This window comes from Galleria mellonella, unplaced genomic scaffold, assembly GCF_026898425.1.
Source record: "Galleria mellonella isolate WM207_F2 unplaced genomic scaffold, CSIRO_AGI_GalMel_v1 utg424, whole genome shotgun sequence".
NCBI lineage: Eukaryota > Metazoa > Arthropoda > Insecta > Lepidoptera > Pyralidae > Galleria > Galleria mellonella.
In genome coordinates, this window is record NW_026442097.1 from 3782009 (window position 1) to 3794967 (window position 12959).

The following is a 12959-nucleotide window of genomic DNA, read 5'->3' on the forward strand; positions in this document are numbered from 1 at the left end:
GGAACTTGGAAATGTCGTCTAAGTCGTCATCCTATATTTAAATTCATACAACAATACTTTTCTGTTAACGGCAAAGAAAATAAAGTATTACCATTTTTAAAGTGAAGAATGTAAATTGATGGGGTTATATAGTTCATGGAATTGTATTCAATTAAATTAAAAAATCAATTCAACTACATTATACTTCTACGAATAATATACTTAGTTACATTTATATAAAGTACCAATGAAGCAATTATTGTAATTAAATCATTAGAAAAGTATCATAAGTAAATAGATTGTTATTTGTATTGATATTTATTTAAGAAATTTATACAACTTAGAATATCAAACAAGCTGTCGGCCCACCTGATGGCAAGTGGCAACCGTCGCCTATAGACATGAGCAGTACCATGGACATAACAGAATGTTCTGTTTCGTCCATGATACCCCCCATGCGTTGTCATTCCTGAGAACTAAGGTGTTATTCCTACAGGGTACAGCCCTGTAAATTCACGCCATATCCCACCCTTCAAATCGAAACACAGCCATGCAAACACAACTGCTTTACTGCTTTTGAAACACGAATAGGACAGAGGTACCCAAGCAATCGACTTTTGTACAAAATCCCCCTCTGGTAACTTCCCATGTTTGTAGTCCATCAAATACTTCGGATACTTATCTAACGTCCATTAAGATATCAGTATATAAGAGTTTCCTTCCCGGAGCAGGATAGTCGTGTTTCAGTTAAAATTTCGTAAATCCTATTTCTCAAGTACACACCGCACATTACATTTATTTATTTACAAAGAATAATAATAAGTACCTAAATTTTGATTAAAAAAAAAAAAGGACAATTTCAATCGTTACAAAACATGATGTACAGCAGCGAGATGTTTCGTAGACACAGATCAACAATTTGAATTGAGAACGCGAAATCGTTTGCCAACAAGATTGTGCTTCGCAACAAGTGGTTTATTGGTCCGCAAAGAAAACTGGCAGCTTTCTTTGCGGAGCGTTTCATGTTTATTGTGGCGACTGCCACAATAAACATGAGATCAATAATATTATATTATGTATTTTTATAAATGGTACAATAAAATGTAAATAAATAATAAATTTGATTAGTTTTAAAAATAATTATATAATATTAATATCGGATCTGAATTGGCGTTGTAATTGTCCAATATAGTAAAAAAAAACACACACACACACATTTGGAAGTCGATTAAAACAAAGTATACATAAATAAGAAATTAGGGGCAGTAGGAATTTTCAAAAATTCTATTTAGTTTTTTTTTTGTACATTTTCTCAAAGTATAATATCTTGAAAATATTCTCTTAAAATTTCAAGAGAATGCTATGAAATACTTATAGAGTTATTCAACAAAAGTGCTGAAGACTTTTCTAACGCTCGAGAGCAGGTAAATTTTTTTTTCGAACTATTCTAAGCTGTTGGCCGCAAATGGCCTTTACAGTTTCACCGGATAAAAAAAAAAAACGGGGCGTGTGCAGACGGTATTCTAAACCCGCGGAAGGACTTATAGAACGATCTTAGGCCGTCTCCTGCCTGCCGGATACGACTTATTTATTGTCTGAGGGCACCGCGAGGCGGTTCGAACCTCGACTCAGGTCATCGTATCTAGATCCCCACCTGAAGGGACAGGAGGATCGTTTTGGACCGGCTGGAAAGCAGGATTTTATGCAACTTAGAATGTCAAACAAGCCAACGGCCTACCAGATGGAAAATGGCCACCGTCGCTTACAGACATGAACAGTACCATGGACATAATAGAGTATACTGTTTCGCCCGTGATACCCTATATGCGTTGCCATTCCTGAGGACTAAGGTGTTCTGTCTCTGTACCTAATAAACCTAATGAATATACACTCACACCTACATTTACATAGGTTGTAAAGTGCTAAAATTTATTCCTTTATCGTCAATATGCCATGCATATGCATGCAATCAATAGTCGAGTGTTAAAAAAATATTTGGGTAATTTATCATGGCACTCTGCAAAAAGTTCGACAGAACTTCGAAATTCTAAGAATTTTCGTATCGTCAAAAGAAAAAATGGTAACCCGAAACCGAGTGTTACTTCCATATTCATAAAAACATCAAACCTCTCATAGAACTATTTTAGCTGTTCAACTGTTTCGTCTCTTTCTTTCACACTGAATTCCCAATATGGAAGAAAGTGATAAAACAGTGTCAAAGTAGATTCGTAGAAAGTTTTAGTTTTTATGAATAATGGGAACATAATAATACGTTATAATAATGCGTTTTTCTTAAAACACGTGTTTACAAGTCGGTGACCACTGTTATTTAAAAACCGTCCGGTGGTTTTGAATAAAAATTTATACAACTTTTTTTAAAACGTATCAAAGTAGTGTTTTATTGAAGGATTTCTTATATCAAAACTTCCGATTTTTATAAACAATTTACTGCTGTTTTTTTTTTTTCAGGAATAAATCGTTTGAAATTGCCATCTTATTAAAAAAAAAAATCTTTTGTCTATTCGAAGCTAGCTATTAGTATTAAAATACTATTTAAAAAGTAGAAACTCAATAAGCGAATAATTTCTAGCGTGTTTTCAGCGCATGTGACAAAATTATCATACATTATGGCCGTAATAGTTTCACAAGGCGGTCTGAAGGCCATTGTCCCGATGGCGTCAAGCCAAAACATCTCACCCGTGGACTTTTTCTAACTAGTAAATAGCTATGTATATATTTTTAAATACGGGAATATTTACGGAATACAATGAAAGATGAATCATAGGTGATGATGATAATTAGGTATTCATCCGTCATATTCGTGAACGGGTGTAATCTTCGTAGTAGCGATCATGAGTATGACGGTTAAGTAAATAAATATTTATGCAATTGTTAGGGGCAGGTTGATTACTGTTTTATTTATTTCGTTCGATACATAACAATGTTTTTGTGTTACAATATAACTAGTTATAACCCGCGACTTCGTCAGCGTGACTGGGACAAAAATAGCCTAAATAATATATATACCAAATTTCATACTGGTTGGTTAAGCTATTAAGGCTGTATAAGGTAACAAAGAAACTCAGGGAGAAAAGGGATTGTTAACAATGGAGTTTGACAGCCCCATTGCTAGCAATATGCCCTACTATTAGGTCAACCTTCACGTGGTCCCCCCTCACTTTCAAGTTTATAATATAAGTACCTATGGATTGATTAGAAAACTAAATATAACAGTTGGTTCAGAATTAGTGACGTAATCGTGTTACATACTTTTGTTTATTTTGCCAGTCGTTTAAATATAAAACAAATTGTATGTTAATTAACCTTAACTATTATATGTTCATTTGCAGTGTGGTCCCGGCATAGAATGGGCCAACCCTTCCTATCACGTGGGTGTCATAAAAGGCAACTAGGGGAACATAATACTCGACGAATAAGTAACAGAGTCCCACTTAAAACATCACTAAAGCCTAAATGCGGTCATTTACCCGCCTGCCAAACGTGACAACTACTGCATAACCCCACTCGAGGCCTATGTCCAGCAGTGGACAGTTAACGGCGGATTTGGTATGGTGACATAGCTACTATAACCTTTTAAAAGTTTATTTCTGACTGCGATATAAATAGTACAATTAAAATATCACCTTCGATGAATTATGTAGACTTCATTCTGCCAACATTGCCAACTTTTCAGAGGTCGAATAGACAAAGATACTATCATATAGGTTCATTAACCTTTTATCAAAAGGCTTACTTTGGTTTGCAGACTTTATCATGTTCAAGGTCTTTTTGGGGAGCAAAATGTACTTTTATCACGATTGAAGTTACCTTTTTGCGGAGCAAAAATTTGAATTACTAAGATGACGCATCGTAACTATAAAGGAACTCCCCTAATCTATTCGGGAGTATTATTCATAGTGGTTTTAGTCGACTTAAAAAAAAGGGGGGGCAGCCAAGCCCAAAAAGAACAATAGTATCTAATTATGATATGAAATTATATAAAATCGTGGAGATGGTTCTATCCCCCCCCCCCCCCCCCTCCTCTCATTACCGTCAGCGATATCGAAAGATATGACCTTTACGTTTTTATATAATTTAACCAGTGAAACAGATTGCTAACCTCTTTTATTTCTTTTATCAGTCTCAAATCATTGTAATAAGTAATTATTAGACATTTTATTTAACTTCAAAAACAAATTGCAAACAACGTCAATACGGCAAATAATAAAAGTACCGGCGCAGAGACAAGGAAGCTAAATATGCAACCGAACGGTAACGGTAACAGATCCTTTGAAATTACACCCTTATTCCAACGTTAAACTACCTGGAGCCAGAGTCTTACTTTCACTCCGAAACTTGCTTTTTTTTTATAAGTGATAATGAAATAGTAACCCCACCCGCGCTATCGGTATACACCGGCGGGATACCAGTGAAGGATGATAGGTGAGGAGGAAGCAGGTCAGTTAGCCCATCGTGACGAATTCAACGAGAATTGTTTACGATGGTTTCCAGGGGGAACCACGTGGAGGTTGACCTGATAAGGCATATTGCTAGAAATGGGGCTGTCAAACTCCATTGCTAACAATCCCTTCCCTCCCCCGAAACTTGGTTGGACTTGCTTACTCATTCGTTATTCCGTGTCTATTTGCTATCAATAAACCCTATCAGGTCGACCTTACGGTTCCCCTTGGAAACCATCGTGGTTAATTCTAGTGGAATTCGTCACGATAGGCTAACTGAGCTGCTTCATCTTCACCTATCATCCTTCACTGCTGCCCTAGAAGCGTATAGCGCAATAGCACAAACGGGGTTACCATTCCATTATTACACATAAAAAAAAAAAAAAAAACTAGTTTTGTATTGGCTATAGGGACCGCTTATCAGACGGGCTGTATGCCTGTTTACTATTATCGTGGTATATTTTTTTTTTAGAACAGTTTGTTTATTCTTATTTCATATAGGATAATTATAAATCGATCATTTTCCTGAATAGGAAAAGTAAACAAGTTATGTCTATTTATGGCAACACTGAGTTTTAGATGAAAACACGTTATCGATCGAAGGTCTAGGTGCAATTACGTAATTATAAGGTTAATCACCTCATGACGAATACTGTGTTATCAGAATAGAGAGCACATTCCGTTTAGTCACGAGAGCATACCATGGGCGTGACAGTATATTCTGTGACGTCCATGACGTGTTCTTGTACAGGGTACAGAAGCATAACACCTTAGTCCTCAGGAATGGTAATGCATGAGGGGTATCATGAGCGACACAGTATACTCTGTTATGTAAACGGTGCTGTTTATACCGCAGTACTCAGGAATGTCAACGCATGAGGGGTACCAAGATATCATAAAATACACTGTAGTATCCATATCTATAGACGACAGTTGCTATTTTCCATCAAGTGGGTCGTCAGCTATTTTAGTTTTAAAGCTGCATAAAGAGTTGCAAGTAAAATAATAGCATAATTACAGAATGCTGATACCCACGGTATCCTTTCGCTTTCCCTAAAGAGCGGTATTGGCGACAGTATCTTGAACATGTTTGTAAATAATTTACATAGTCCTCTAGTGAGAACGCTTGCCAAGAGGACTAGATCATTATTAATAATTAAGTATTAACATAGTTTTTAAGTATATCTACTAACAAAAAATGGACTCGAGTTGTTTCAAATAAAAAATAAATAAATTATGTTTCTATAATCTCTAATCACTGCTGTACGTCACGCCTCAAACCAGAATACGGGTTCTACGTGATAAAACACGAGCGGCATTGCGTTACAGAGGTACCCACGTTAATGGAATTTGTACAAAGTCTCAATCTAACTACTAGTGTTATCTGTGCTCTAGTATTTAAAAAAAAAACAACAACAATTACATCTGGCAACGAGTATGGTATTAACTATTGACGCTTCTACTTGACAAACTATTATTAAACTCAGCGATGCGCAAGAGTCAGCGGCGGCGCCTCGTCGCAATTTCTAACTGCGCAGTGTCACAAGATAAATCGATTGATAATTGTTATTATGTTGTTATTTGCTTAATATTATCATAGTTAAATTTATTAATTGTTTAGAATAACAAACAACTTACATCTTGACGAAATGAAACAATCGATCTGAGGATCTATTCCTTTTTGTAGTCGCTTACAGTTGTAAGTACATTGTATATTTCTGTCATGAAACATACCGACGAATGACGAAATATTTTAAATTAGCGCGACTTGATTACAGGTAAATAGTACTTACATACGTGAACGACGTACATTTTTGTCATGAAACATTCCGACGAACGACGAGATGTTTTGTAGACACATTAGATTGATAAGTACATTGATTACATTACAAAAAAAGTTCAATATTATGCCCACGGGCACTTTCCACCATCGTACGGCTCGCCATCGATAGGAAGTTCACCCTTATACCCTACAGCTTAGATGGTCGCGCGGTTTCAGATATGTTTTCACTCACGAACACTCAGATTATGAAATGAGCTCTCTGCCGAGGTTTTCCCAAGAGACTACAACATGGAGTTCTTCAAAAGGGGGGTAAAGAGGTTTCTTCAAGGTTGGCAACGCGCGTGTAATACCCCTGGTATTGTAGGCGTTCATAGGCTACGGTAACCGCTTACCATCAGGTAGGCTGTATTGCTTGTTTACCACCTAAGTTGTATAAAAAAAAATACATTTTGTTTTGTAAAAGTGACTTCAATTATCACAACACATTGAAAAGGCTAGATGTTTCATAGACACATTAGATCAAAAATATTTAAATTGAGAACGTGGAACCGTGTCATGTTCCGGACTAGACCGGAAGTGAACCTAAATTAAGAATGGAGATCTATACTAATACAATAATAAGTTTGTTTGTTTAAATTCGCTTATCTCTAGAACTAACAGTCGGATTTGAAAATTTCTTTTTGTGTTTAATAGCTCATTTCTTGAGGCAGGTATAGGCTATTCAACATCGCGATAACACGAGCGAAGCCGCGCGTTACAACGAGTTAAGTATAATCAGTAATAGGACAATACCGGTAATGACGGAAACATCCAAACAAGGTCGCTGTAATATATTGAGAGGCATCTCAAGGCTAGCCAAGCAATACTGGCATTTCAGTTAATTACGCAAAAACAGTGAAAGGATTTGAAGAGTTGCTAGAGTGATACTTGCATATTTTTAAAAGTTTATTATTCATACAACTTAGAATGGCGAACAAGCTGACGACCCATCTGATGGAAAGTGGTAACCGTCGCCTATAGACATGAGCAGTACCATGGACATAACAGAGAATACCGTTTTGTCCATGATATCCCTCATTCCTGAGGACTCAGGTGTTATTCCTCTGTATCCAGTAAATTCACTGCCATATCCCACCCTTTGTACTTTGGAGGAGGACTTTGTACAAGTCGTTTGCTTGGATACCTTTCTCCCATTCGTGTTTCTACTGTGAAGCAGTTGTATTTGTATGGCTATGTTTCGTTTTGAAGGGTGCGATATGGCAGTGAATTTACAGGGTACAGAGGAATAACACCTGAGTCCTCAGGAATGGTAATGCATGGCGAAACAGTATACTCTGTTATGTCCATGGTACTGCTCATGTCTATAGGCGGCGGTTAGCACTTTCCACCAGGTGGATTGTCAGCTTGTTTGTCATTCTAAGTTACATAGAAAAAGAAAACCCTAATTTATGTAGCATATTTAATTGCATGCCGTTTGTAATCCGTTGGAAAACAAAATTGTTAATGACACGTCCACTACAATAACATTGTCAACGATAAACGATAGGTCAAAAGTTAACCTTTCTCCGTTATCAAAGTAGGTTGTAGTAAAATATAATCCAGACAGACAGCTCAATAACCTTAAAAAAAAACAAACATCAATAAAGAGAAAAAAATGGAACAACAATCAAGAAACTTGCCAAAAAGCGAGAAAAAGAAATTGATATTAGACTTTTGTTTAAAAGAATCTCCCCTTTCTTTAAAGTCGGTTACATTTTCTAATGCATTTTGATAATATTTCTTTATGGCTATACTATGTGATTACTGCAATTTTAAATCGAATTTATATTTTTTTTTGCTGTCTGCTTATGCGTTGGTCCCATATTTATTTTTACATTAATTTTAAATACTTTAAAATGCCGCCTCTTTGGTGCAAAAAAATTTCTACTTGAAGGCATGCGATTCCCCGCGTTCTAAATCCAAATATCGACAATCTAATATATATATATATATATATATATATGGGATCCTTTGCACATTGACGGATGCCCATAAAGATAGTTCTTATTTTCATTTTGCCCTTACCAGTCGGATATTTTTATTCAATTTGATCGGATTCGTCAGTTCGTAATTATATATTGGAGAATTGATATTTAATATATCCGTTATTGAATATGATATTTAATACATAGATATTGTAACCACAATATATAAATATTGCTCTTCCTCTTCTACAATCTAATATATTGGGGGGAAAGGAATTGTTAGTAATGAAGACTAAGAATCCCATTGCCAGCAATATACCCAACCAGGTCGACCTCCTCGCGGTTCCCCCTGGAAACTATCTGAACTAACTAAACTAAACTTCACTGGTGCCCCGCCAGAGTATCTCGTTAGCGCAGGCGGGGTTACCATACCATTTTTATCCAATAAAAAAAAATCTAATATATTTTAGAAACATCTCGTCGCTCATTAGTGTTTTGTCACGGTATAAATAGCTGTTTTTTGCGGAGCCAAATGTATTTCTATTATGAAACAAAATCTTATTTCAAAATATGAATCTCCCTTTCTCTCACGACCCTTGCCTGCCATTGATAATGTCATGTACGCACGAGCCATGCGATCACCCAAGCCTTATTTACGTTAGGGTTGCCTCTTGTTAGATAACCTTTGAGCTATTTTAATATTCATAGGTGAATATATCGCGACCCCCGTAACGAAGATAACAGTGGTATTGCAGACGTAATTGACATGACTGGTGAAAATAGGGTTGTCAATTTAAAATTACGTTTTAATTATTTTTTTTTCTGAGTGTAGTAAACAAGCTGACGGTCCACCAGATGGAAACTGGAATCGCAATGTCAACCTTGACACTTCTCAAGCGTTGCTATAAGCTAAGTGTATGCCTGTAAAACTAAGGAAATCACCTGCGCCAATACAGAAGAAACCTTAATACGCCCTTTTCGAAGAATCCCATGATGTAGTCTCTCAAAAGGGTAAACTAATAATGACAAGGTGTAATCCAAATGTAGGTAGATCAGAGATTTACACTGTTGGGATATTTAAGACTATTTTCCAGGTTGGGCCTGACCTTTAAAAAAAGGCATATACGTATTTTCAGACTAACATAAATACATTGAGACGAATTTCAAAATCTCGCGCTGTCGACAGGGAATTTTGTTTATAGATGAAAAAATAAGAGGGCTAATAAGATGCTAGGTAGAGTAATTACACATAATTCTTTAACCAGTAAATTAAATTTCGTAGGTTAAGTAAAAGCTTTTAGATGTAATTGTTTATGAAGACTCCTGCAGAATTACGAGGCAAACATGTGTGACAACCCTAACAATAATTGTATGAATATTATTTAATAATAACAAAATCACTTAGATATTAATTAAGGGTAATTTATATAAAATGTTTTCATTTTCCAATTATTTTTACATGAGATGTACATTTATATTAATTTGTCATTTAATTTGTTTATTCGCGTATGTTACGCATTTACGTTGCCAGTTCTAAACCGAGTTTGATGATTATTTTTATAATTCATAAAGTTTACTGCTGTGCTGGCCACATATTGAGTATATGACGTTGAAGCTGCTATTTTTCTTTGTGGGCCAAAATAAACATCAAAATAATATATATATATATTTTTTAATATGTGTGTGTGAGTATGAGAGTACGTATGTGCGTGCGTGTTATAAATGATATGCCATTTAAAAGTGGTCAATTTTGTTGGTTTTCCTACCTCTGACATCCACGGGAACGAAGCACCGGGCAAAAAGCTACTTTATATGTAAGTATGTAAAGACGTTTGGATGTTTATTACTCAGTAACGCTTAAACGGCTAAACGATTCGATTTTGTAGACGGGTAGGTTATATCCTAACTTAACAACATAATTTATATACTGATTTACGTGGACAAAGCCGGGGGAAACAGCTTATAATATTATACTGGGCGTGTTCAAAATAAGGTGGTAGCACGTGCTTATTGCAGGTTACATAGAATGGATATAAATAGACTCGCAGTGAACATTGTACTCGGCATTTATCAGGATGCAGGAACGTTGCACGCAACGTGATTTGTAGGCGCTAACTAATGTACATACAATAATTTCACACATAGTACGCCTACTCATACGCCACCCATCTCAGGGAGGCGTTACATTTTTCTATATTATAAAGAGAAAAGATTTGTATGTTTGTGTGTAATGTTTGTAATGAATAAACTCAAAAACTACTTTACCGATTGCAAAAATTCTTTCACCATTGGAAAGCTACATTCACCCTGAGTAACACAGGTTCTATTTATTGCTAGAAAAGATTAGGGATCTATACTTAAACTTTAGTAACGTAACTCAAGGTGTAAAAAAATGCTATAAAATATCTTTCATCGCGTGCGCTGCGGAAACTATTGGTGACAGAACAAAAGTATGTTCTACAATATATGAAGAAAATATCAATAACTACAAAAAACTTCACGATACTATATGTCCAACTATTATCGTTATGTCACAATAACCATTTTTTAAAATGTTGTAAAAATGTCCACCCATGCGAAGCCGGGACCGGCTGCTAGTGTTATATATTTTCAGATTGTAGCTAATCTCTAAAAAATTTGATGTCGACTGAAAATTGATTTTGATGATTCTTTCGTATATTATTAAACTCAAGAATATTTTCATTTTAAAAATAATTTAAAATAAAGAAAATTCATTAGTGCTATATTTTTTTTCTTATACTCATGTCATGGCTTTTGTCCTTTGTGTTAAACAAAGAAAACATGCCACATGTTTTGTTGACGGACAAAATTTTCTGTGATGATTAAAGAAAAGTAAATAAGCATAATATATATACTTTATACTTGTATTAACTTTAAACTTATTTTAATCAGTGGGTACATACTTAGATTTAATCGAGCACATGTGAACAATTTTCACTTTTTTAATTTCAAAACTACCTTCATTGTTAAGTTTCATTTTACTAATAATAACATAAACCAACCATTATAAATAATAGAATTACAGGTTTATTGGCATGAATATATTTTAACAATTATATCCATTCATTGTTGTTAAACATGGAACATAAAACAATTTTTTCTCAATGGGTATCCTTATCGTCTCAGATTAGCACTCGGAGTCCTAATACAGTGAGTACATAGCCTTAATATTGAATTAAGTCTCATAAAACATATTATGTAAAACAATATTACTTAGCTCAATAAAAAAAAGTAAAAGGACTTACCTGGGAGTATGTAAGTCTGAGAGCGTACTGGACAACTTGTGTCGTTCTCATTGTGTCCAAAACAGAATGTGTACTATAAAAAAAAACATATAATGTAATAAGGAATAAAAAGTACTGGAATAGAGAACGTTTTCAGAATGCAATAAAAATTATAACCTCTAACCAATTACACAAAACACACTACAGTCATAAACATTAAGTAAAACTAATAGTAATATTCTAAATTAGAAACAGTACAACATATAAAATTAAACCAATTTGAATTGTAAAAATAATTAAATTTAAATTTACGCACATACACCCGTCGAGAACCGTGAATGAAAGATAAATTAGACGTCAAAATGGATTGATCGCATTTGACTGCTAGATGTGAAATTGCCATCTACAATTTGAAAAAATTCTACCTATTCATGGAAGTTTAGAAGCACAATCATATTACTTGTTTCTAAATAAATAAATGAAAGTTGAAAATATTATTATATTATAAAATAACGTTGTTTATGATAACTAAAATGTTTAATTATGTGGACAACATCATAGAAAATTACTATTTCATACATTAAATGTAGAAAACTTTCATAGGTGATTATGGTAACATTATGAACAATTGTGCCAATATAAAAAAGATGAAGATAGTGTTCCTGTTATGTAAGTAAAGTATATTTTTTGTTATTTTCCAATGTCATGATAATGACGTTTTCTATATGAGTAATAAGGAAAAATATTTATCAGTTTCCACGTAATTACTAAATATGACGCTTAAAAGGAACAGTACCAACCTATCTAGAAGTTTTGGATAAGAACAAGATTAATATTTGTACTTTTAGAGACTGCTTTGGAGAAATAAAAATAAGTTTTAACTGTTATAGTATTGCTAATAGCAGCAAGGATTATTTCTCTGAAGTTATATGTAGGATATGCTATGTAAATATAGAATTATTTAAAACATTCAAATGCATTTGAGTAACTTTAATTTTTTTTTTTACTTTTTATTTCGAGTTACGTAGTTACAGTAGTAATTTCGAATATTGACTAATCGTATATCAAATTTAATTAAAATCTGTTTAGTTATTTAAGGGTGAGTGAGTAACATGCATCCATATATCTTTACAAACTTCCAGAGTGTTTTATTGTTAAGTACCCACGTTTGCATAGTTGTTCCAATTTCAACAGCATGGGATATATTTATTACAGTGACATTATTAGGTACGAAGGCATAGTAAAAATTCAAAATAATGTTATACCACTTTGTGCCAGAGATATTCTCCTCTAATGATTTGTTCAGCTCTGGAGTAAAGGATATGCGACCCTGGCTTCCTAATTCTATTGCTATTTCAAATTATTTTTTTTAAATTCTGTTACCATTAATACGTGTCTGATTGCCAACATTAGAAGATCGACCACCACTATTACTACCATTAGTACATTCGTTATTAATGCGGACTACCAGTCTCATTGCTAGCAATATAACCTGTCAAGTCGACCTCCACGTGGTCCCTTCTGAAAA

General features: G+C 34.4%; 1 protein-coding gene across 3 annotated transcripts in view; it reads right to left on the bottom strand.

The window, feature by feature from the left end:
• The window catches only part of LOC113513645 (uncharacterized), a 28112-nt gene extending 16247 nt beyond the window's left edge, over window positions 1–11865 (bottom strand). Inside the window, exons 1-2 of one of the 3 annotated variants that reach the window (XM_052898246.1) lie at window positions 11748–11865; window positions 11453–11525 (exon numbers count right to left, since the gene is read on the bottom strand). In XM_052898246.1, the coding sequence (XP_052754206.1) occupies window positions 11453–11503 (51 nt within the window). In that variant the 5' untranslated portion in view covers window positions 11504–11525; window positions 11748–11865. The other 2 variants (XM_052898247.1, XM_052898248.1) reach the window with 2 other exon arrangements.
• Between the last annotated feature and the right edge of the window lie 1094 nt (window positions 11866–12959).